Below are 26060 nucleotides of genomic sequence, written 5' to 3' on the forward strand. Positions count from 1 at the left end.
TTTCATGCATTGGAGAAGGAAATGGCAATCCACTCCAGTATTCTTGCCTGGAGAATCCCAGGGACAGCGGAGCCTGGTGGGCTGCCGTCTATGGGGTCACACAGAGTCGGACACGACAGAAGCGACTTAGCAGCAGCAGCAGTTTTCTGCCACTATAAATAATGCTGTTGTAGATCTATGTCTGTGCATGTATATAATTTTGTGACTATATTCACAATCTCTGTGGTGGCAGGGGCAAAGGTATTCCATTTTGCCATTCTGGTAGATATTCCTGAATTTGAGAGATACACAATATGGATGAAATTACATCATTCGTATAGTGTCAGGGAGACATTTGTATGGAAAGAGCACTAATTTTTATCATAAAAATGTTCAGAATATTTGTCTAAATCATTCTAGTCTAATTCTAGGATTCTAGTCTAAAGACGTTTCCTTGAATTCTAACATATTAAAAGGAGAAAGTAGGGGAAACAGGAGGACAGGATACCGACCACACCGAGTAAGTACAGATTGCTCACAACACAGACACCCGTGCAGCTACGAGGGATGCTGCCGACAGAACACAGGCTCAGGAGCGAACATCAGCAGGTGGCGTGAGCAATCCAATCAAGACGAGTGTTCACACAGAGCACACACATCCACAGACAGAGAAACTGACCACAAAGCGACCAAAACAACCAAAGTATCACAAAATAATTCGTCTTCTTTTCTCTAGCATGTACAGCTTCTCTCTTACGATTCTCTTATTTTTACAGTGAATGAGGAAAATACAGCTTTTGGAGTCAAATTCTGCCACTTGCTGGCCATGTGACACTTAAGTACGTCTCAGATTCTATGGCTGTTTTCTTCTTAATTTCAAAAGTGAGGGATCAGCAAACACGGGGTTAATGGGCGTGAAACTGTGTGGGAAGCCAGACTCAGGCAGGTTCTCCAAAGCAAATCTAACGCTCCCTCCCTCACCTCCACTTTTAAGATCCACAGATATAGTAACGATATATTAAGTTAAAGGAATATATAATGAATTTTATAGATACTACCGTGGTTGTCCTATGAAACCATTCTAACAAAAAAAGGTCTCCATTTTTCAGAAGGTAAAGGTGGAGGAGGATGTGGTCAAGTTGCATAAAGCCAGGATGAGCTAAATATCAATTTCAGAAATCTTGGGAGAGCTTTATGAAGATGGGGAAAATAAAATTTAGGACAAAGGAAAGGAATTATTTTGCACAGTGGTAAGGAAATCAAAGGAATTTTTTCCAAAGAGAAAATTCTGATGAGAAGTGTACAAGGATTATAAAAGTTTTGAGAAATATATGTACATATTCATTTTTACAAGAGCCACGGTGTTCTACAGGCTTCCCTGGCTCAGTGGTAAAGAATCCTCCTGCCAAGCAGGAGACCTGGGTTCGATCCCTGGGTGGGGAAGATCCCCTGGAGAAGGAAATGGCAATCTACTCCAGTAGTCTTGTCTGGAGAATCCCATGGACAGAGAAGCCTGGTGGGTTACAGTCCATGGGGTCGCAAAGAGTCAGACACAACTGAGCAACTAAACAACAATAACAGCCAGGGTGAGCTAGGCATGGAGAAGAAAGATGGAGTCGGCAGAACCTGTGTATGTGAGTGACCTCTCTGAGGCAGTGCTGATTGGAGGTGCCTGCTGGTGGACGGGGATGGAGCCTCCTTGTTGCCACGTGAGTGGTGGGTGCTGGGCTCCTGGAGCACCCGCCTCTTGTCCCTGGGCCATGACAGAGGGGTTGACACTGAGCCATGGGCCATGAAGAGCAGGGGAAGGGTGCACAAGAGAGTGCACGTGTGTGAGTGTGTACATGTGAGTGCACACCTGTGGTCGTGCATTTGTGTGCATGCATATTTTGTGTACATGAGAGTGCAAACATGAAAGTGTGCACATGGGTATACCTGAGTGCACATCTGTGGGCATGCCTGTATGTGCATGCACATGGGTGTATATGAGAGTGCACAGGGTGTGCATATGTATACACATGAGCTCACTTCTGTGGGCATGCATGTGTATGCATGCACATGTGTGTATATGGGGTGAACATATGAGTGCATATGCATACACATGAGCTCACTTCTGTGGGCATGCATGTGTGCATGCACCTGTGTGTACATGAGAGCGTACATGTGTGAGTGCATGTGTGTACATGTAAGCACACACCTCTGTGTGCATGCTCATGTGTGCACATGAGCGTGTATATATGTGTGAGCACACACATGTACACGTGAGCAATACCTGTGGATGTACATGTGTGTGCATGCTCGTGTGTATGCATGAGGATACACATGAGAGTGTGCATGTGTGTAGCACATGTGTGACATGTGAGCGCACATGTGTATGGCCCAGATTTTCAGAAAGTCATGGCTGATCACCCACAGCTGGAGGGACCAGAGAGCAGGAGGCTGTTAGCAGAATGTTGGCTGAGCTTTGATCTCGGGTTTTTGCTCTAAAGAAGCTCATCTTAGACTCTGCCTTCAAAGCCCACACAGCAAAGTGGGTGAGTTGCTCCCACATGGAGTCCCCACATTTTTCTTGGTGACCTACTGTGAGTCCAACAGTTAGAGGTGAACTGCCTCCCCTGCTCTGTGAGATGCTGGAAGCCCCAGCAGAAGCAGGCAGGAAGGTGGGGGGCTCGGGGGAATGTAACCTGCCCGGGAGTCTTGGGTGTAGCCTCGGGGAGGACGTTTAAACCCAGTGACCACCTCTGACATCACACGGTGGGCATCACTCCCATTTTAGAGATGGGATGACTGAGGCAGACAGGATGGAAGGATCCCTGGACATCAGACCACATTACAGGATCTGGGAACACACACACACACAAAACAAAGGTAGAAACCCTGCAACAACAGACAAATCACAGATAAAAACAAAATGAACACAAAGAAAATCGTTCCATGTCACTGTCACTGTGAGGAAATGAGGTGGGGCCAGATGTGGCGTCCAGGTGAGGGGGCAGGTCACCAGGAGGCCCGGGTGCAGCCCAACCCGCAGGGCCTGGGGCAGGACGTCATGGGCTCAGCTGAGGACCCCACACATCAGCCCCTGTCCCGGGCCTGGGCTCCAGGGAAGGTGCAGGCAGGAGGGGCCCCTGATCGGCGGGAAGAACAGTGTTTGTAAAATGAAAGGAGTCCCGGACGCTGTGTCCTGGGAGGTTGGGCGGCGGCCCAGCGGGAACTGTCCCTGCAGTGCCAGATGGACACCGGGATGCCCACCACCCTCCCTGTAAGCTGAGGACAGGGTGACGGGTGGGGTCAGCTGTCCTCCACATGGGGTTGTGGGTGAACCAGAGCAGGCTTGTGGGGGGCAAGGCACACCCCTCAAGTCATCCCTCTCTGTGTGCTGGGGTCCCCCCTCCCGTCACTGGCCCGCAGCCTCGGGTTCCCCATTCCGGACTGGATGTGTCCCCCATGGGCAGGTGGGGCTCCCGTGAGGACGGCGGGGGTAGCCCGGGGGTCTGGGCGCAGACTCGGTGCATCCACGTGGCTCCCCAAGCTGGCCCCCGGCCGCGCTCTCTGCACTGCTCTGCTCTGGGCCCTGAGCCCTCGATGCCCTCCAGCACTTCCTGGGAGCTCTCCAGGCATGTGCAGTGGTCCTTCTATCAGCTTGACCTCCCCCTGCTCCCGGCTGGTGCCCCCACCCCTACTCTGTCGCTCGAGTTCCTTGGGTAACGTTTTCTTTGGCTTCCAGCTTACCCCGCTGGGCCACCCGAGCTGACACACTCAACTGTCCTGTGACTATTTGGCTGCCGGGAGGACAGCGAGCCCCTGCACTCACATGCTCACCCACACTCACCCACGCTCGCCCACCGACACTGACCGAGAGCTTGCTATGTGCCAGGCGCTGTGCTAGGTGCTGGGTACCAAGAGGGGCAGGTGCGCCCGGCCGCCCGTGACACGCAGCTGGGGGTCTGCAGGGGTTTGTGGGAGGGGGGCCATGGGACCATGAGGGGGCCCTCTGGGGTGAAGCTCGGCAGCTGGAAGCAGAATGGGGTGTGGGGTAGTCAGGGTGTCTGTGGCTCCTGGGGGTGACGTGGAGGCGGGAGGGGGATAAGGCAGGTCTGTGGGCTTCTGGGACAATCTGAAAGCACCTGATTGTCTGGAATGTTCCCACTGTTTTCAGAGAAGTGGGAACTTGACCCTCCAGCCCTGTTTGTGGCTCAATGGGCAGCCCACAGGAAGCCTATGGAAGGTGGGAGGTGGGAAACCAGGGTCACAGGCGCCCAGGGAGGTGACCCTCTTAGCCTGGGGGCCTCACAGGTCTCCTCGGCAGACGTGACTATAAAGGCTGAGACCCTGAGAGCAGCAGGCACCCGGGCCAGCACCTCGGCCCAGCCGGCTGTGGCTGTGGGGGTCACTGGTGCTCAGAGCCCCAGCTGTGTCCTCAGGAGGGGGTTGACTGCGTCTCCGGGGATGCAAGGGTCCTCGCGACAATGGGAGCACCTAGCATAGAGCCTGGCATATAGATGAGGACAGAGAGGCGACGAGAGCGGAGGATGAATAACCCGGAAAGGGAGGAAGTAAAATTCATGCGTACTTGGCTCCGGGGTGTATTTTGGTACTTACATCTGACCTTGGGTATGGCTGATGCTCTGGGAATTCAGAATCCTAAACAAAACAACGAAGCCACAGTGTGGAGACCAGGTTCAGGGGACCCGACAAGCGGGCAGCTCGCCAGCCTGTCGCCCCTGGCCCCACGACACCTGAGATGTGGCTCCCCCTCATGCCTGCGTGGGCCCTTCTCTCTGGAGCAATGGAGGCTTAGGGTGTTTAAAGCGCCCCACACGACTTGGGCTGATGGAGGTATCCGGGCTTGCCGAGAATCTGCCTGGCTGCTGATCCTGCCTGGGCTGGGGGTCACCAGACATGCGATTCCCGAGAGGCCAGTCCTGGGCCCCACTCCTGAGCGGGAGCTGGGTGGTGCTGTGTCCCTCCCCTCCTGGAACTCGAGTGGACTCGGTGGTGGGTGTCGGTGCAGGGGCAGCTGTTTTGGCTCTTGGTGATTAGAACACAATGAGAAGAATAATCCGCGGGCACCCAGGGGTTGGCGTGGGGACTTTTGGGGCCCCTGAGCAGATGTGCCCCTGTTTCCTGCAAAGAGCCTCCCAGTCCTTCACCTTTGGTCCCAAAGCCCAAAAGACTAAAAAGCTTTAGAAAGATTGGGTTTCAACCCCAAACCCTCCTTCTCATGCATCAGAGTAACCTATTTCCACACTCTCCATGCTGCTGGCTGCCCCTGGAAATGCCTGGGGGTCCTCTGCCCACTGCAGTGCCACTGGCTTCTCCCGAAAGCAGGGGCTCAGAGACGGGCTGCCTGCAGGGTCCCCACGAGGACCGGGTCCATGTCACTGGCGGGGGGGCGTGCACACGGGGAGGTACCTGGACCCCAATGGAGGAGCGCTGGCTCTTGAGGAATTCCTCTGCCTTGGACGCCAGGATGGCCTTGTCGCCGGTCCGCGTGGCGCCTCCCTGGCCCTCAGAGGCATGGCGCTGGGCCGCGGCCGTCTCCAGAGCCAAGCTCATGGCCTTGTTGCTGTCCAGACTGTCCGTGGAATTGTAGAGGCCGCGGCCGTCTGGGGGCCAGGCGGCCATCCTCTGGGCACGGCTGTCCTGGTAGGCGTCCTGTGTGGACTCAGTGCTGCTCTGCGCCGTCACCGAGATCAGGGGCTTCGAGGTGGTGCGGGGGGGCACGGGGGGCGGCGTCTTCTTGTAGCTGGCATAGGTGATGCCTGCGAGGGGGACACAGCAGGTCAGCGGGGCGCCTGCCCGCCGAGCCTGCTCTCCCGCCCAGTACCCGCCAGCCATCAGGCACAGCTCCCCCAGCGTTCAGCCTAAGAGAGGACGCAGAGTGTGGGGGAAGCCTTATGCTCAGAGACAGTCTACGCGGACGTGTGTTTAATAGTGAAAAATTATGAAAACACCCCCAAATCAGGCAGAATAGGTGACTTCTGACTCAGCAGGACAGAGGGCAGCCCCCGTCCTCATGCAGGCCAGGCACCGGGAGAGGGGCTCATCCTATACGCGGAGCTAGAACTGCAGGGCCTGCGCGGTTCTCTCCAGACTAAGACAGACTGTGTCTGCACAGAAAGCCTGGGAACGAAGAGAGGTTAGCAGCACACTCATCAGCGACGGTGTGGCGGAAGGCTCTGTGTGCTCCACAAATGCTTCTGGTGAACAGGTATTATTTTCATCATGGAGAAGACACACAGGGACAGCAGCTATCTGCTCCCTGTGAGCACAGGCTCGCTGGGTATAAACCATGGGGCCGGCTGAGAAGGGAGCTGGGTCTCCACGTCCACCCAGTTCACCTCTGTGCCCTGTGCCCATATCACAGCTCCACAAAGGCCACGGGGTGGAAATCCACTGAAGGGAATTAGCACAGCTGGAACAGAAACAGTACTGAACACCCCTTAGAAGGCATCCAAACTCAGCAGCCGTATGTGCTGGGCCCCAGGTGGTCCCGATTCTCACAGCAGGAAAACCTCACAGCTGCTCTGATGGGAGTGGACTTCCCCCTGAGGTTGGCTGTGCTGCTTTCCCTGGAAGGAAGAACTGGCTGGAACCCCCAGGGGGCCCTCATCATCAGCAAACTCGGCGCCCACGCCGGCTGCAGGTGAGCAAGTGCAATTGGCTTGGGGACCAGGCAGGGTGGCGGGTGGCCCGGGGGCGGCCCCCTCCCCGGGGGCAGACGGAGCTGCTCTGCTTTAAGGGCCTGCAGAGCCGAGCCAGGAGTCAGCTGCACCCTGCGGAGATGCGCCAACTCCTTTCCCACCTGCGGGGACTCCAACCAGCACTCCCAGGCCGCAGGTGCCCCGCCAGTGACTTTTAAATCTGTGTGAGTGGATTCTCCCAAGAAATAAAGCATCAAGTGTCACCCAGATGGACATCAACAAATAAAACAGTGAGTTTATCACATCAGGAGGATCTGAGTTTAAAGGCATAAAAACTGCACATAAAAATTAATAAAATGCACACATTTTCAAAGGGGTGAATGGGAAAGAGGCATGTATCGGTAGAAAACAGAGGTAGGAAGAAGGCAGTTAGAAAAATGGACTCTAAACATTGTCTACAACAGAGAAACCTCTAAAACAAGTCTTTTTAAAGACTTTCCCCCTAATACTCATCAGCCCCAAAAGGAAAATTGTTGAACACTGACTTTATTCCAGGTTTTTATTCTGGGAGATTCTGATGTTTGAGAAAGTGTTCCCCAGCTCTGACCTCCAGCACTGAGGACTAGCTGGCGTTGAAGTGAGTGTGAAGCTGCTGCCCAGAGGCTGTGTCGCCAGCAGCAGGAGGGCCCTCCCCACCGAGGGCGGGGCGGCTCCTCCCCTCGAGTGCGGGGCCCTGCTGCCTGAAGCTGCTTCTTAAAGGCTCATTCACTCTCCTCACCAGGCCTGTCCACCCGTGGTGCTCAAGCGGCTAAAATCCTTCGGTTTAAGAAGACCTCCATCCATCTGGTCAGAGTCAACTGTGATGCGTCCCCTCCAGCCCTGTGGTAACTCTTGCCCAGGCCCCGCGGTCAGTCCTGTTCCCTGGAGCTCACAAAGCTTCAGGGACAGCCCCTCAACCCCCCGCACACACCTCCAGTCGTGCCCTGCAAGCCCCCTTGGAGCAAGCCCAGCACTTAGTGAATTTGCTGAAACCCCAGCATCATCACCATGGGGGCACGGTCACTGAGGACACAAGGTCCCCGGAGTCAGGCTGGGCCCCTCTGTCCACGGGATTCTCCAGGCAGGAATACTGGAGTGGGCTGCCGTGCCCTCCTCCAGGGGCTGTTCCCGACCCAGGGACTGAACCCGCGTCTCCTGCTTGGCAGGCGGGTTCTTTACCACTGACCCATCCGGGAAGCCCCTCCCGGGGCTAGTGACTGCAGAACAGAGGGACTGTTCCAGAAGAAGGAAAATGCAAAAAGCACAGCAAACCCACCTTCTTCAAGAAGGTTGTTTCTGGCCACAGAGAAAAAAAAACTATGAATGTATCTGGGCTTCTCAGTAAGATAAGAGAGCAGCTCAGGCTTCACTGTGATTGCTGGTGGGTGGAGAAGACACCCTGGGATCTGGAGTGATCAAGGGTCTGGGTACCGCCAGCTGAGGCTGGACATTGTCAGGACCCTTTGGGGAGAGTTAGGCCCTGAGACGCAGGAGGGGTTGCGAATGCTCTGCTGGCCCTGGGGGCAGGAGTGCCACCTCCCTTCAGCCGGGTCCTGGCTCGCTGACTCAGCAGCAGGAAGGGGGCTGGGGTTTCAGGAACCAGGGGCCTCCCGTGTCTCATGGACCAGCTGAGGAGAGCAGGTGCAGGGGACAGCGGGCAGGGGGTGGGGCCTTGCCCTGTTCTGCCCCCAGACGGCTGCTTGCCTGGGGAAGGCTCTCTGGCTGTACCCTCTTGGGGACCGTAGGGGTCCCGGACAGGTCCCTGCCCTTCTTCCCCGTCTGGGGAATCTCAGACCCTCCAGTGTCAGTCAGCATTGCTCAGCCCGGAGAACCTGCACCCCTCTCTCCCAGGGGACCTTGGCGACATCTGGGGACACTACTGGTGGTTACGATGGGGAAGGGGAGGCCGGGGTGCTACTGGCCCCACCACACAGATGACCAGCTCAGAAATAAACCCAAGTGAGGCCACCACCTTGTGTTTCGGGCGGGGCCCACCTGCTCCCCTGTGACATGAAGGGACGTGGGTGGCCGGGTCTTTCTGTAACGGCCCGTCTTTCCCTGCATGGGGTCAGGCTGAGGCCCGCCTTCCTGACCCAGGACATGGCTGGCTGTGCAAAGTGCATTCACCTCTCTCCCACACCTCTCCCACATCATGTTTTGTTTCTCAGTGAGCTTCTCTCCACCACTCATAACATTGCTATGACAAGGGAATCAAGCACAGTATCTACATGTGAATTGATGGGAAGAGAGCTTACTGGCAGCTTTTCACGTGAAACACTGAGAGCTGGTGGCGTCTTCGTGGGAACGCAGGGAGCACAGCTCATTTAGGAAGGAGGGTCTTTATCCTTTGCCACCGTGTCTGCAGACCCCGCGGAGAGCAGGTGGTGCCCTCCCCCCGCCTCTGCGCCATGGCTGTGGCTGAGCGCCCCGGACCTCATCCTACAGAGGGGGGCGGGGGTGGTCGTAGTTGCTTCTCTTGAGCAGAAATACTGATTCTGAAGAACGGCACCTGCCTCCCGGCTCCTGGCGGTGACAGCGACCGAGGAAGCCAGGGGCACAGGTCACAGAGCGACGCCTCGCTCTCGCAGTTGTGTTATGTTCACAGTGTGGAGGTGAGCACACAGTAGCAGACGTGTGGGCTTTCCGGCCGCGCTCACCTCCCAGGAGTGCGGACACGCGCGCGAGCACCGTCACACTGTCACACGACAAACACGACAAGACACCTTCCCAGGAAGCCGGGCTGAGGCCCCCCACGCGACAAAGCCCACGTCCAGCACAGCTCGCCCCTGCATCACGCTCAACCTCAAGGGACTCCCTTCACCCGCTAAAAAGGATGAATCTGACTAAATGTACCCAGTACAATTTACACTGAAAATTTGACAAAGCAACCAAACTCCCTTCTTGTCTGGTTGTCTTATTTTCAGTATTGCAATTTATGTCCATGGTCACAGGAAAATCCACTATCACATCTTCTCAACTTGGAATGTGTTTGCCACAGGGTGATAATGTGAATTTATACACTGATTTCTTTGTAAAAATGTAGTGGGACAACACACTTTGCTAACAAGTTAATTAAAAGGGGGCTCCTTGGCAGGACTGGTGCTGAAGCTGAAGCTCCAATACTTTGGCCCCATGATGTGAAGAGTCAACTCATTAGAAAAGACCCTGATGATGGGAAAGATTGAAGGCAGGAGGAGAAGGGGATGGCAGAGGATGAGATGGTTGGATGGCATCACCAACTCAATGGACGTAAGTATGAGTAAGCTCCGGGAGATAGTGAAGGACAGGGAAGCCTGGAGTGCTGCGGTCCATGGGGTCACAGAGAGTCAGACAGGACTTAGTGACTGAACAACAAGTCTGTCTCCAGTGTAGCAGAGAACAGTCTATACTCAAGCTGGGAGGGGCGGCACAGTGAAAGGACGCATTCATGCTGTTTCCACACTGTGTTGGGGGGGCCCCTGAGGCTGCTCCTAGGCCAGAGTGGATGTGAGGTCCCCCCAGAACGTGGGGCTCCCCGAGGACATCTGCAGTGGCATTTAGCCACCAGCGGCCAAGGAGAGTCCTGGCTGCACCAGTGAGGATTCCTGCCTGCAGGTCCACCACCTTCTTGGCCGAGGGAAGTATGGCTTCTCTGGGGCGGTTTGCAGCCCCTGAAAATACCTGTCACTTGTCCCTTGATCCCCTTGTAACGGCCCCAATGAGAATCTAACACATACACTTCATGGAAATAAACAGCTGCTACCTAATGTTTTGTGAGTAACTTAACACAAGCTAAAGAAACACATGGAAAAATACACATAAAAGTTCCAGACACACACACACCAGATCCAGGCCCACACATTAGTACAGAAGCCAAACGGGATTTGCAGTTTACACTGAGACAGGCATTGAAGACAGGTTCTCAACGGCCTTGTGCCTCCCCGTCGGGTGCATGCGCACGGCAGGCCTTGTGCCTCCCCGTCGGGTGCATGCGCACGGCAGGCCCCGTGGCCGTGGGCAGGGCCGCTCACTGCAGATGCTGCACTGCTTTTACATTCTTGGTCAGCTGAATGCTTTTGAATTTGATAATTTAAAAACTAACTATCCATTGTCAGCTTGCGGCAAATAAAGCTTAATGTACATAAAATATTTTAGATAAATAAAATAGCATTGAGACAGAGTTTTTTTTTAAAAATATGGGTATATCACTATATTCATTCATGAGTCCACTCTCCTGACAAATACATGTTGGTACTTACAACTTGTAGAGCAGAATTGTGTATTCTTTCTTTTTTGAATTGTTTATTCTTAAATGAGTTCTTAGAATTAGAAGCTGGAAAATACAGTGAAGAAACAATTAAAGGGAACGCCCTGGTGATCCAGTGGTTAGGACTCCATGCTTTCCCTGCTGAGGGCAAGGGTTCAATCCCTGGTCTGGGTTTAAAATCGGGCAAGCTGCGAGGTGCAGCCAATCATAAAAAAAAAAAAAGAAGACCATGAAGAAGAAAGAATTAAAAATGTGCATTTGATCATGTTAATTTGCTGCCACTGATTAAAATAAGTAATTATAGATATCCTTTAACACATTCAAGAAAAATATTCAATTATTCAGTTGAACAGTTTGGATAATAATGATTGAGCTAATTATTAGGTACAGGCTGTATTGTCTATCATTTTCTACATGTAGGTCAGACAAACATCATATACGAATGAAAATTCTAATTTTAACTTAGCAATGTAATTCTACTGAAGTATGTACAGCTTCAAAGAGCAGATGAATCAACAGACTTCTAAACAATCTCAAAACTTATTTAAATAAAAGTGATCAAATACAAATTTTGAAGTAAAAAATGAAACGATAACTTTCTTTAGGTATCCTGAAGGCCTGACTACTTTCTCTCTCTGCCTTTTCTTTGGCTGTGCTGGGCATCATGTGGGATCCAGCTCCCCAATGAGGGATCAAACACGTGTTCCCTGAATTGGAACGGCAGAGTGTTAGCCACTGGACCGCCAGGTAAGTCCTAGCTCCCTTTCTCTCTCTCTCTCTCTTTAAACTGGGTCCAGGCAGGAACATCCCTTTGGTTTTAAAACCTGACATTGATTTTTTTTTACCAAGTGCCTAACACTATGAAATCCCTGGAGATCGTCAGGCTGTTTTGTGGTTCTAGGGGGAGATTAAATGCACTTTGCTTTATTGCATTTCCTGAGTTGGTCTGGATCCTGCCGACGTCTCAGGGATCAGATGTGTTGGTGAGACTCACCCCGAAAACAGTGGCTGTGAGAGGAAGCAGCATGGGGAGAAGCCTTCTCCATGGAGCCTTTCAAGGCTGATTCAAGGCTCCGGGCACAAGGGAAGACTCATTACACCACTCAAGATGGAAGAAGCCATGGTAGGGAGATCTCTATGAAAACAGCATTGAACTAAAAGTGTTGATGCTTAAAGGAAACTTCGTTAGTTCTTCTGTTAGAGCCAAGTGATGAGGCACGTGAAAATGAGGCTTTCCCAGGCACGTGCCAACTTGAGTTCATTTCATTTGGACTCTTTCTGAAGAAATGACTCAAAGCCCTGGGTCAGAAGGACGCTGAGCCGGCAGGTGGGAAGAGGCTGCAGCCACGGACCTGCTGGTTGAGCGACAGGAGGGAGGACTTCTCCATCTGCACGATGGCTGTGCCTAAAACCTTGTGGATTTGTTCTGGTTCTGTGAGAAGGGCCACCTTCCAGATGGCTTTTTCCAATAGCTCATCCAGGAGTCAAGTGTAAACGACCTGAACTTTTAAAGGCTTCCCAGGTGGCACAGAGGTAAAGAATCCACCTACAGTGCAGGAGACGTGGGTTTGATCCCTGGGTTGGGAAGAGCCCCTGGAGAAGGAAATGGCAACCCACTCCAGTATCCTTGCCTGGAGAATCCCACTGACAGAGGAGCCTGGTGGGCTACAGTCCAAGGGGTCACAAAGTGTCAGATATGACTTAGTGACTAAATGACAACAACAAACTTCTAAAATATCAATACAATATTGTAAAGTTAAAAAATAAAATAAAAAAATAAATAAAAAGAAAAAAAAATATCGAAAATGTAAACTACAATTAAGCATCAGTTCCTCCGCATTTGAACTGCACTTGAGTGCCTCAACAGTCAAGATCAGCCAACGGGGATGGTGATTGACAGCGGCCGCAGGCCATAGTCTTCCAGGACCGTGCTGGTCTTGAGCTTTTCCTCCAGGCGAAGTTCAATCAGTACAAGCCCACCTCTCTGCTCAGTGGATGACACAAAGCAGAGGAACTCCATTGTAAAGACTTTCCTGTAGGTCTTCAGTGTTGGGTTAGCAAATCTATTGAAGGGGGATCTGGAGAAACACACTCTATTTGAGGTAAACTAACTTGAATGCCTTAGAAAGCATCACTACGAACAAAGCTAGTGGAGGTAATGGAATTCCAGTTGAGCTATTTCAAATCCTGAAAGATGATGCTGTGAAAGTGCTGTACTCAATATGCCAGCAAAATTGGAAAACTCAGCAGTGGCCACAGGACTGGAAAAGGTCAGTTTTATTCCAATCCCAAAGAAAGGCAATGCCAAAGAATGCTCAAACTATCGCACAATTGCACTCATCTCACACGCTAGTAAAGTAATGCTCAAAATTCTCCAAGCCAGGCTTCAGCAATACGTGAACTGCGAACTTCCAGTTGTCCAATCTGGTTTTAGAAAAGGCAGAGGAACTAGAGACCAAATTGCCAACATCCGCTGGATCATGGAAAAAGCAAGAGAGTTCCAGAAAAACATCTATTTCTGCTTTATTGACTATGCCAAAGCCTTTGACTGTGTGGATCACAATAAACTGTGGAAAATTCTGAAAGAGATGGGAATACCAGACCACCTGACCTGCCTCTTGAGAAATGTGTATGCAGGTCAGGAAGCAACAGTTAGAACTGGAAATGGAACAACAGACTGGTTGCAAATAGGAAAAGGAATACGTCAAGGCTGCATATCGTCACCCTGCTTATTTAACTTATATGCAGAGTACATCATGAGAAATGCTGGGCTGGAAGAAGAACAAGCTAGAATCAAGATTGCCGGGAGAAATATCAATAACCTCAGATATGCAGATGATACCACCCTTATGGCAGAAAGTGAAGAGGAACTAAAAAGCCTCTTGATGAAAGTGAAAGAGAAGAGTGAAAAAGTTGGCTGAAAGCTCAACATTCAGAAAACGAAGATCATGGCAGCTGGTCCCGTCACGTCATGGGAAATAGATGGGGAAACAGTGGAAACAGTGTCAGACTTTATTTTTTTCGGCTCCAAAATCACTGCAGATGGTGACTGCAGCCATGTAATTAAAAGACGCTTACTCCTTGGAAGGAAAGTTATGACCAACCTAGGTAGCATATTGAAAAGTAGAGACATTACTTTGCCAACAAAGGTCCGTCTAGTCAAGGCTATGGTTTTTCCTGTGGTCATGTATGGATGTGAGAGTTGGACTGTGAAGAAGGCTGAGCGCCGAAGAATGGATGCTTTTGAGCTGTGGTGTTGGAGAAGACTCTTGAGAGTCCCTTGGACTGCAAGGAGATCCAACCAGTCCATTCTGAAGGAGATCAGCCCTGGGTGTTCTTTGGAAGGAATGGTGCTAAAGCTGACACTCCAGTACTTTGGCCACCTCATGCGAAGAGTTGACTCATTGGAAAAGACTAATGCTGGGAGGGATTGGGGGCAGGGTGAGAAGGGGACAACAGAGGATGAGATGGCTGGATGGCATCACTGACTCAATGGACATGAGTCTGAGTGAACTCCAGGAGTTGGTGATGGACAGGGAGGCCTGGCATGCTGTGATTCATGGGGTCGCAGAGTCGGACACAACTGAGCGACCGAACTGAACTGAACTGAACCTGAATGGGATGAAATCAACTACCCCACAGTCTCTACTTCCGCATGACCATGAGTCATCTCAAATGCAAACACATGTTACTTCAATGGGAGCCTTATCCCTCCACACCTGGAATTCTGGACACCATTTTTGATTTTGGTCCTTACAAGCCATTTGCAAGCCCAAAAGGAAATTTAAAAAGTAGCATTCTATCATATAAAGCACAAATACGTAATCAAGATAAAATATACTTCGAAAGGCAGTCTTCACCATTCTATTTGAATGTAATAGTCACACTTAAATTCATTGCACTCTCTTAATTAGAACTTCAAAGATAACAGCATAAAAAGAATTACAGTAATCAAGCCCATGAATGTCTAATTGAGAGTCTGGATATCGGAGAACCCAAACCAAAGGCAAAGATTCAACATAAAAGATTAAAGCTACTTTGGCACTTTAATTAATGTCAGTCTCAAAACATACGTGTAAGTCACTCAGGATGCAGAAGTTTCATCCCCCTAACATGAGCACAGTGGTTTCCCTGAAGTTACAGAAACTCGTGTGGGCCGCACAAGTTCTGATGGGCCACAAGCAAAGACAGGCACCTCCCATGTGTTAATTAGCAAGAAATTACAGTGCAGCCAGCATCTAACGTCTTGCAGATAGTACAATGGAGTGATGACAGCTGCTTCATGGTTTGAGACACTTCCTGTTTTCATTTAAAATGTTTAAAACCCACTTTGGACAAGAAGAACTTGGATTTTCCAAGAAAAAGCTAAGAATGAGGCAACTTTTAAAGGTATAGAGATAAGTTTCTAAGTACAGAATTCTGAGTGTTCAAGGGGCCAGGCTATAAACAAAATGACAAAACATCAGGATTGATTTACAGTCAAGTCCTGAGGTTGTGGGGACAGACAAGACAGAATGTTAAAACATACGGGGTGCAGAGGGTGGTTCCCCCCAATCAGGTGTCCAGTGGGAAACAGCTGTGTCCCGAGTCTGTGAGAACAGGAGGCTTCAACTTAGCTGAAAATGCTAATCATGGAAAACAATGATTTTTTTCAGTGGAAAAGCTGACAGACCCACCACAGGGACACAGCTTGGGGGACTCGGGTCAGTCTGTTTCTGGAGGATCTGCAGCTGGAGCAGCGGACGGCACTGTCCTCTGTCCTCAGAGCCGACATGTGGGCTGCACCTCGTTTCACAGGGGACATGTAATCAGGAACGAAGCCTGCATTAGGGTTGTGCCAGAACAGTATTTTTACCATCATGATGTGTGTGGGAGTAATTCTGGGGTGGTGCTTTGTTTCACGATGATATCACTGACTTCACGTCGGCTTGTGGCAAACAAGGCAGGTGTGGTTGTGGACCTCCATGAGTTAAAGTATCGGAGTTACTACTGTCTCTTGACTCAAGAAAAGGGAGAAACCTTCCAATGAAAAGTTAATAAAGCGATAACGCTGATACCAATTGCAAGGGTAAAAATAACACGTAATGAGCTATTTACACCTACTGATGCTCAGCATCTAATGAATACATCATAAATTTTGCCTTTTGTTGTTCTGTCGCTCAGTTGTGTTCGACTCTTTGTGACCCCATAGACTGTAGCCTCCCAGGCTCCTCTGTCCATGGGATTCTCCAGGCAAGAATACTGGAGTGGGTTGGCATGCCCTCCTCCAGGGGATCTTTCTGACCCAGGGATGGAACCCAAGTCTCCTGCATTGGCAGGCAGCTTCTTTACCACTGAGCCACCAGGGACTTCTCCCATAAAGTTCTATAAGAAAGTTGGGAGACACGGACAAGGCGACCATTTACTGTCTTTTCAGAGACTGCAGGTGACATGTCAGCCTGCCGGCTGACTCCCTTTCCTGGGCTCCACCTCCCACAATATTCTTTATGAAACAGAAAACCTGACCTGACACCCAGAGCTGGAAAACAGATGATGCAGTCTGCCATGAAGCACAAAGAAGTTCTAAGTGAGTCCTCACAAAGAACCAGGCTGCTGATCCACGCCTCCCTGGATGACAGCATATTGCTGTTAGCGTTCAATGAACATTTTTATTCTCCTGCTCTAAGTTCAGAATCTCAATCACAGAGCAAACCCACCTACCCTGGGAACAGTGTTCCCACCTGAGCACAGCTTAGAGAGAAACGTCCTTTACTGATTAATCCATTTGTTCACTGTTTTCAGTAAAGACTCAGCAAGTATTTCTATAATGCTTATCACATCCCAGGCCCTGGGGACCCAACAGTGAGGAAATCCCTGCCTCCCTGTTCTCCCATCCCCAGGAACGAGACATGGAGACAAATACATCATTACAACACATGGGTGCTCCCTGTGACGGGCTCCAAGCGCAACCTCACAATAGTTTTGTGAAAAGCACCACAGTATGTATAAAATCCAATGGACTTTTCTGCCTGAACCTGGGGTCTAGTTTAATATTCAGTTAGTACCAGGTTCATGGTTATTCTTTCGAAAGAGAGAGACAAAGAAACACAAACATCTCTAAAGGTCACACCTACATGGTAATAATGTATGACTAGAAAAAAAAGCCAACTAATTTTGAAAAGAAAAGAGAAAGAATCATTCAAATGGGGCTTTAGGAAAAGGAACTCCCTGATCTCAGCCCATAGGCGGGGCCTTGGGGTGCCAGGCCGGGGCTCCCTGAGCTGAAGTCTGGCGTGGCATTTAGATGTGGACAAGTGTGGGCAGGCTTGCCGTGGCGGCCTCATCTGTAGGACAGTGGACAGGGCTTGCATCTAATGGATGCAGACATAGACTCTGAGCATCCCTTGAAAGGCACACAGCATGTGCCTTGTAAAGAGCCCACAACGCCAAAGTAACTCATTTCTTTTTGGCACCATTCGCCAGAGAGCACAGGCCTTTTAGAAACTTCCCTTGCAGAGACAACTAAGCCCCAGTCTGCGGGAAAGGGCGAGTGGGCGGGATGAGACTCCTCTGTCCCATGGCTGAGACCTGGGATCTCAGTTCCTGTTGTAAGTCTTCGGAAGAGGAGAGAACTCTGACCATTTCATGAATCACAGTCCATTTTGTAATAACTCAATATTCATTAACAGAAGGGGCTAAATGTTAACTACCAAGTATCAGCTGAGAAAATGTGATCACGGTGATTACCTATTTGCAGATATGCCCAGAGCTTCTAAACCTACTTCAGTTCCATTTCCTTTCCTTTCACGAAGTATCTCTCTAGTATGTTATAGACATAAGGCACAAAATAAATATTTGTGGACTGGATTCCATTGATTGTGTGACTGATTAAAATGGCAGTGAAGGAACGGCCTGCTAGAAACCAATAAACACCGACTTCCTGTTAGAGAGAGATCACAGCACACACAGACACTTTACTGAACGGGTACGCGGCCTTGCCCTGCACTTGCCACACAGGAATTCAGAGGACCTTCATCTGCCCTCCCAGAAACAGCCACGCTCCTCAGCTGGCGAAGCCTTCCTTCTTATTCGCACTCATGATGACATCAGACACAGTCACCTCATCCTTCCTTACTCTTTCCTCCTTGGCTTCCAAAAAGTAATAAATGAATGTACATCTGTCTGTGCTCAGTCTCTCAGTCGTGTCTGACTCTTTACGACTCCCAGGACTGTAGCCTGCCAAGCTCCTCTGTCTGTGGGATTCTCCAGGCAAGAATCCTGGAGTGGGTTGCCATTTCCTTCTCCAGGGCATCTTTCCGACTCAGGGATCAAACCAAAGTCCCAGTGGATTTATCATAAAGAACATTTATAAATGGGTAAACAGAGGTATAAATGTTCTTTATAATAAATCCACTCGGACTTTCAAAGCTTCCCCATCATTTGTGTTTAAAAAGCACAGCATGGCTCTGTGTTTTAATTACTATGTTAGGATGAAGTAAATTCAATGTAATTAAGTAAATTCAATGTAATCAACTTATTAGGGAATGCTCTACATATATGAATATATGTCCCCTAGAGTCTAGGGTTTCCTGACTATGGTTCACTGCCACCTAGCCATCATTTGAAAGGATCAGTGAAAAATACAAATTTCAGAACCCAAGTCTGAAACCATAAACCAGGCTCACTGTACACATGTGTGGCACTCTACTTCTTCTGGCGCCTGAAAATGGGTTGAAAGAGTAATCCCACCTCATTCAATCTCTTACTCCAAATTTGGGAACGTAAAAATGCCCTATCCAAATTCTGTTTTAGCCTAATACCCCTACTGAAAGGAAATGATAACCAGCTAGTTCTAACTGAAAGTCTGAGCTTTGAACAGCTCTGGTGTCTTTGTAAATGCAGAAGGAAGGTGGTGGCGGAGTACTTTTCTCAGTCAAAAAAGTATTTTGAGTGTTTGGATATCTTGCACTTAAAGAAAGGCAGTTCCCTCAAAGTCATTTTATGTGCCTGAATAATTCTTACCTGTCCAGGGAGTCAACGTCAAAACTGGAAGGATCACCCGCGACGATTCTGCAGTTAGTGGGCCACTGAGGACCTCTTTTCAGAAGTGGCCAGATGTCATCTGAGGAATAATTAACTGGCCTGGGTGGTGGCCATTCTGGGAGAACCTCTGCAGTTGACCTACATCTCAGGATAAGACTTGGGGATATTATTTGCATGTTTTTTGCACAGTCCCTCCCACTGCAGCAGCTCTGGGCTCCTCTCTGCAGAGATTTTGCTTGGGGAAGGCAGTTTAAGTTGACCCCTCTTGACTTTGGTGATTTAAGGAAAAGAAACGAACATGGTTATTTCTTTCACAGCTACGCTGCTCGTGATCCACCTGTGTGTCACGTCAAAATCTGATAAAAGCAGTGGGCACCCTGAGTTGGTACCGTCTTCCCTGGTGGCTCAGATGGTAAAGAATCTGCCTGCAGTGCAGGAGATCTGGGTTCGATCCCTGGGTCAGGAAGATCCCCTGGAGAAGGTAATGGCTACCCACTCCAGTATTCTTGCCTGGAGAATCCCACGGACAGAGGAGCCTGATAGGCTGCAGTCAGGGGGTTGCCAAGAGCTGGACATGACTGAGTGACTCACATACACACAGAGAAAGACATCCAATGAGCAAGTTGTCTAAGAGGACGGCTTAGCCCAGGGGAGCTTAAACACTGAACTTTAAATATTAAGTGAGTGCAAACTGTTCATGTAAATGGATTTAAATATTTTATAAGCTGTAAATTCTCAAGTTAACCATTCTTACATTCAACAAATATTTACTGAGTCCTGTACAGCCCAGGTGTACACACAGATCAGGAGACTGGGCGAATGCAAACTCAGCGCAGCAAATACAAATGTGCCTGAGCGTAGCCATGACCTTAACGGGTGTGAGGAAACACACTGACTAAAGACCAGAGATGCCTGGGAACCACAGGCGTTCACCACTGCTTCATGCAGAACGGGCCAGCCTGCGAGCAGCAGCCTTGCTTAGCAGCGACGGTGGCCTCTGTGATTCCCGGCCGATGTCCCTGGAGCCTGGTGTGGTAAGACTGGTCACGTAGTGGCAGGAGCCCGTGTGGCCAGCATGCCATGAAAGACCCCACAGTGAGCAGACCTCAGCCTGCTGGCCCCTGGTGTTTGCACACATGACTTCAGAAGGCATGTTCTGTGTGGCCAGCAGCAAAGGGACGGAGAAAGCGCCCCTGAGACCCTGGGCCCCTTGGAAGCATATCATCCCCCGTTGCGTGGTTGTGTGCTGTGTTCTTTGATGCAAGCTGAATGCTCATGGGTGGGAAACTCCAGCCCCTGTTCTAGAAGAGTCTGATGCAGTGTTCAACACCAAGAGGTGCCTGTTCTCATGGTCATGGAGAAGAGAGTCAACAGTAAAAACTAAAATAATTTCTGTATCTATGAGAAAGCCTAACACAGAAAACTGCAAATATCTTGCCCTGTGTCTCCAGGGAAGCCTTGCTCATGAGAGCAGAGAAATCCTACTGCGAGGCCTGCCACTGGGCTATGACCCTTCAGCAGCTCAGTCAAGCAGATGCCCTCCTTTCCAAGACAGAGAACATTTTAAATTTGAAAACTAAAATGCAGGAGATTAAGAAATTACATCAAAATGCAGTTATCAAAACGTTAGGAAATCTCTGTGACCGGGGTGTCTATTAATGCCGTTAACAATGAGACCTGGCAAGAGGACTGATAACGACTGTCGATTTCAAGGCCTCATGAACATAAAGGGTGTTTTGAAATCCTGGCATGAATTGTAGGGTGGCTATATACTGGGTCCAACACACCAGGGGTTGGAGACCCTGCTAAAGTGAGCCTGTTCTGTTGCTGTGTTTGTAACGGGGGGACATTTTATATTAAAGTTAGACCAGATTGCCTTACATGCCACCTGAGAGACCTGTATGCAGGTCAAGAAGCAACAGTTAGAACCAGACATGGAACAACAGATAGGTTCAAAATTGGGAAAGAAGTACGTCAAGGCTGTATATTGTCATCCTGCTTATTTAACTTATATGCAGAGTACATCACGTGAAATGCCGGACTGGATGAAGCACAAGCTGGAATCAAGATTGCAGGGAGAAATATCAAAAATCTCAGATAAGCAGATGATACCACCCTTATAGCAGAAAGCAAAGAGGAACTAAAGAGCCTCTTGATGAAGGTGAAAGAGGAAAGTAAAAAAGGTGGCTTAAAACTCAACATGCAAAAAATTAAGATCATGGCATCCAGTCCCATCACTTCATGGCAAATAGACAGGGAAACAATGGAAACTGTGACATTTTATTTTCTTGGGCTCCAAAATCACTGTAGATGGTGACTGCAGCCATGAAATTAAAAGATGCTTGCTCCTTAGAAGAAAAGCTATGACACACCTAGATAGCATATCGAAAAGCAGAGACATTAAGGCACTCATCCTCCTTTATGGTCCAACTCTCACATCCATACATGACCACAGGAAAAACCATAGCCTTGACTAGACAGACCTTTGTTGGCAAAGTAATGTCTCTACTTTTCAATATGCTCTCTAGGTTGGTCATAACTTTCCTTCCAAGGAGTAAGCGTCTTTTAATTTCATGGCTTCAGTCACCATCTGCAGTGATTTTGGAGCCCCCAAAAATAAAGTCTGACACTGTTTCCACTGTTTCCCCATATATTTGCCATGAAGCGATGGGAATGTTAACGTGTCAAAAAACACCCTCACAGCAACACCCAGAATAATGCTTGACTAAAAACCTAGGCCCAGGCAAGCTGACACATAAACTTAGCCATCACCGGTATCACATGTACAGTTTTCCAACATTTCTTGGACTAGCAGTGCCTTAGTCCTCAACCACTGCTGCTGCTGCTAAGTCGCTTCAGTCGCATCCGACTCTGTGCGACCCCATAGATGGCAGCCCACCAGGCTCCCCCATCCCTGGGATTCTCCAGGCAATAACACTGGAGTGGGTTGCCATTTCCTTCTCCAATGCATGAAAGTGAAAAGTAAAAGTGAAGTTGCTCAGTCGTGTCTGACCCTCAGCGACCCCATGGACTGCAGCCTTCCAGGCTCCTCCATCCATAGGATTTTCCAGGCAAGAGTACTGGAGTGGGGTGCCATTGCCTTCTCCAGTCCTCAACCACTAGTCCAAGCAAAAGAAACCAGCCACCAGGAAACTGGGCAGGAGAGACAGATGGGTAAGATGAGCAGGTTGCAGGAAGCCTCCTTCTCTTCCCCTCTGAATGATGTTTCAAAGGATAATTTTTCTTAAAGGTTAATTCTCCAGAAAATAGAAATACCTAAGAGGAAACCACTAGGTATGAGTCCAAACACATCATTTTAAGTTGTCAAAGTGTTTCTTGGAAAGAAGAAGCAACGAAGAAAAACCCGAAATTGTGAAAGTAACAAGTACATTATAATTTTTAGTGCATTTTGAAGACAGCATGTGTAAAATGATTAAGTACAGATAATCAACAAACTCAATATATATACAGTACTGTGTGGGCACGTTCCTCTGACTTCCAATGTTAGCTCATCCTCTACCTCCTTGCAAGGAAAGAAGACTCCTGACAGCCAGTGATCTGACTGAAGAGCACAGCACAGTACCTCTTTCTTCCCGAGAGCAAATTTATTTTCTTTTAAAAGTTCTCAGAATATTTTATAATTTTGTAAATTTAAATAACTGGTTTTAATTTAATGTTGTTTAACACATTATAAGAAACAAAAGCCATAGTATCAATGCTTTCTAAACATAATTATGAAATGACGTAAGTATATACTGAGAGTAGGTATGGTTCACTATCATAGGCTACAGGGCTTTGCAGGTGGCACTAGTGGTAAATAAAGAGCCAGCCTGCCAGTGCAGGAGGCTTAAGAGATGCGGGCTCAATCCCTGGGTCAGAAAGATCCCCTGGAGGAGGGCATGGGAACTCACTCTAGTATTCACGCCTGGAGAATTCCATGGACAGAGAAGCCTGGCGGGCTTCAAAGAGTCCATTAGATATGACTGAAGCAACTTAGCATGTACACATGCACAGTAGGCTATATGTTGTGGCATCTAATATGTCTATATATTTAAAAGGGAAGTCCATTTTAGAAATAAATGAAAATGAGGATTTCTCTGTTTTAATAAGTGTGTACTTTAGCTGGAACTCATCTGATTGGGGGTGGGAGGGAAGGCATTTGTGTTGGCTCCTACACTAATTAGATGACGAGCAAATCAGTGAAGGCTTCCTGGAAAAAATGATCCCTGAGTTGACAACAAAGGCATAGCTCAGAATTAGGCAAAAAAATATCTGAAAAGCAAATTCTGGGATCAGCAACAGCACATGAAGTGAGAGACTGTGAGGAGGGGTGCTGCAGCGGTGTCACAGGAGGCAGCCTGCGGCAGGGGGGCGGTGAGAAGGGCACGGAGGGGCTGTCAGCGTGCTCAGCACGTGAGCAGGCCGGGGGCGCAGCCACGAGGTGACACGGCGGGGGCAGGCTGCCGGGGGCTGAGCGGTCAGCCCCACAGCACTTGCACCCTAGGATCTAGCCGAGTGACACATTCTTTCACCTATTTACACATGCACGAATTCATTTATTTAATCATTGATTATTTAGGGTTTACGATGCTAAGTGCTAAGTCTGACTGGCTCACGTACCCACAGTTCTTAAACAATTCTTTCCTGCAGTGACTGACCATGCCCACCATCATGATGGCCTGACGGGATTACCAGGGTCCTGGTTGGCGGAAGGCCAGAGGGTGGGAGTCAGGGAAGGTGCTGTGGGGAGCGGGCCGAGGTCATGCAGCCAGAGCCCAGGAAGATGCCAGACTCCACACGCAGGAGGCATCCTGGAAACAGGAGATCACGGGAACGCTTGAGAGGCAAGTTACTGCAGAAATAAAAGCCACCAGATAGAAAAAGGTTTATGGCTGTTTCCTCCATCATGCCTGGTATGGATTTTCCCTCCGTGGTAATGCCTCCTGGAATCAGTGCTGACGTACGCTGAGAAAACTTCTGACCCAGAGAAAAATCATTATCATCTAATTTTACACTGTTTTCCTCCACGATATCAATAACCTTCCCTCCCTAGAAGAATCGGGTGAAATGCATATTTAGACAAGTAAATCTATCTGATAAATCACTTCACAGATGAGAAAGAAGCCATGTGTGAAATGAAAGTAGATGTTTTCAAAACCACTTCATTTAGTGAGAGGACTCTAATCAATACGTGGGGTGTTTGGTGATGAGGGAAGCAGTGGGTTGGAGAGTCGTGCCGGCCATGGGTCCCAGTGCCCAGTCGTGGGGTCTGGTCCTGTTTCAGGTCCCTGGAGATCAGATGACAAGTGTCTGCTTCAGCTGCATCGTCACCCATCTTGAAGGGTGGAGGGAAATCACAGGTGAACTCAAGCCCCAGACGAGAGAAACGCCCCGTGGCAGCATCAGCCTGTGAGCGCTGAGAACGGACTGCCTGATACACGTTCCAAAACTGCTAATGGCCCTTTCGTGCACACGCTTGGTGCTTAATTACTGTTAGATGAACATCAACATTACACATTTGCGTTTATACAGGTGACACAACCAAAGGACACAACTTCTATGTTTCAGGCTTAAAGAGACATTTAAGTACATCTTATTGTTCAAAATAATCACTGGGAATGTTTTTGAATAACTTTTTGGGGAATTATTTTCAAAAGCTAATTTTAGGAGTATAAAAGAAAATGCACTTGTCAAAATAATCTCTCTCTCTTTACACACACACATCAACGAAGCATAGTTATTAAATGTATGATCTTCCAAATAGTATTTCAACATAAAATCATGGAAACCCTGTTTTTGCCTCACCTCCAGACAGGGGCGTCTCATTTCTTTGGTATGTTTCACAATCCTATTAAGTATTCTGTTGCTGTAGGCCATCACTATTCTATTTAGGAGAGAAAAATTTACAAATATTCAATTTCTAATGCTTAGAGTAAAAGAGGGGAAGGGAGGAATTAAGGATCCGTCTGCAACTTTAAAAAAGGTAGCTTATAATTCTATAAATCAATTATTTCAAGGCAACTTGGTATTTTTCCTGATGTTATCCATCTCATCTCTTTAACTTTAGAAGGCATGCCTGCCTCTGCTTCCCGCACTGTTGTCTGGAAGAATTCTGACTCCATAACTAGGCCAATGTTCAGGAGAAATTTTGAAGAGAAGCGTTTTTTTCTTTTGTTAATACATTTGGTAGATATATGTTGGGAATACCAAGATGTATTGGTAATACTTGGTAAAATGATATGTACATAAATTAGAATTTTAGTTTGAGTTCTGCACTGGTTCTTGTATTATGTCTGTGAAATCTGTTTTATATTTATTGCTCTGGAGTGACAGCTCTATAAACAAGAAAGTCATTTTCCACCAGGTGATTATCGTTTCAGAGCATTTCTGAAGACCAAGAGTGTGCTTTATTGTTTGCTTGTAGGAGACACTCAACGAATATTGGTGGACCTATCAGTAATTATTTCTTACAGCATATTTTAAAAATCTGCAACGATAGTAAGGTAAGTAAGATAAGTAAGTAAGATAGAAACTTCCTTAAGTTTCTAATTAGTTCACTTTCCACACTTTTCCCCACAAAGGCAGAGCATGAGGGGTGGTCCCTGATGTCACAGACATGGGGTGCCTCTGGGGGGAAGCTGGGGCTGGGCCCCACGGGCCCCCAATGTCCTTGGCATCTGCAGCCCTGTGTGGAGTGGGCCCTGGTTCCCGCAGGGCACGGCTCCCAGAATGGCGCCCACACTGACCCCTGGGCTCTGGAGCATGGGGGCATCACGGCCTCTGCTCGGGGCCACAGGAAACAGGAAAAGACCACCGAGGCCCCATGGCACTCCCAGCTCCCTAACTCTCGGGCGGACCTGGTCATGTGCTCAGAGCTTCTGCCTGAGTTGGACACCGAGGAGCAGGAGACTGCGAGGCTGACCCGCCCGCGATCTCAGAGGCGGCAGCGCAGGTCTGGCTCTGGTGAGCCCTCTCCCGCCTGCAGGCTCCATGAGTGACAGCGAAGGTTCCGGGCAGCCGCAGGATCCCCGCGACACCTAGCTCCCGGTCATCGCCCCATGTCCTGCCAACTGTCCTGGCTTCAAACACGTGCAGCTCTGTTGCAGGCGGGTAGCAGGTGACACGGC

At 49.0% G+C, this 26060-nt stretch overlaps 1 protein-coding gene across 1 annotated transcript in view; it reads right to left on the reverse strand.

Annotated features, from left to right (window-relative positions):
• Positions 1-26060, reverse strand: part of DLGAP2 (DLG associated protein 2) — a 634262-nt gene that overhangs the window by 24255 nt on the left and 583947 nt on the right. The window contains exons 12-14 of the mRNA XM_055567595.1: positions 23542-23544; positions 5395-5744; positions 4582-4623 (exon numbers count right to left, since the gene is read on the reverse strand). Of these exons, the coding sequence (XP_055423570.1) occupies positions 4582-4623; positions 5395-5744; positions 23542-23544 (395 nt within the window). The remainder of the gene's footprint in view (positions 1-4581; positions 4624-5394; positions 5745-23541; positions 23545-26060) is intronic.

This window comes from Bubalus kerabau, chromosome 2, assembly GCF_029407905.1.
Source record: "Bubalus kerabau isolate K-KA32 ecotype Philippines breed swamp buffalo chromosome 2, PCC_UOA_SB_1v2, whole genome shotgun sequence".
Lineage (NCBI taxonomy): Eukaryota > Metazoa > Chordata > Mammalia > Artiodactyla > Bovidae > Bubalus > Bubalus kerabau.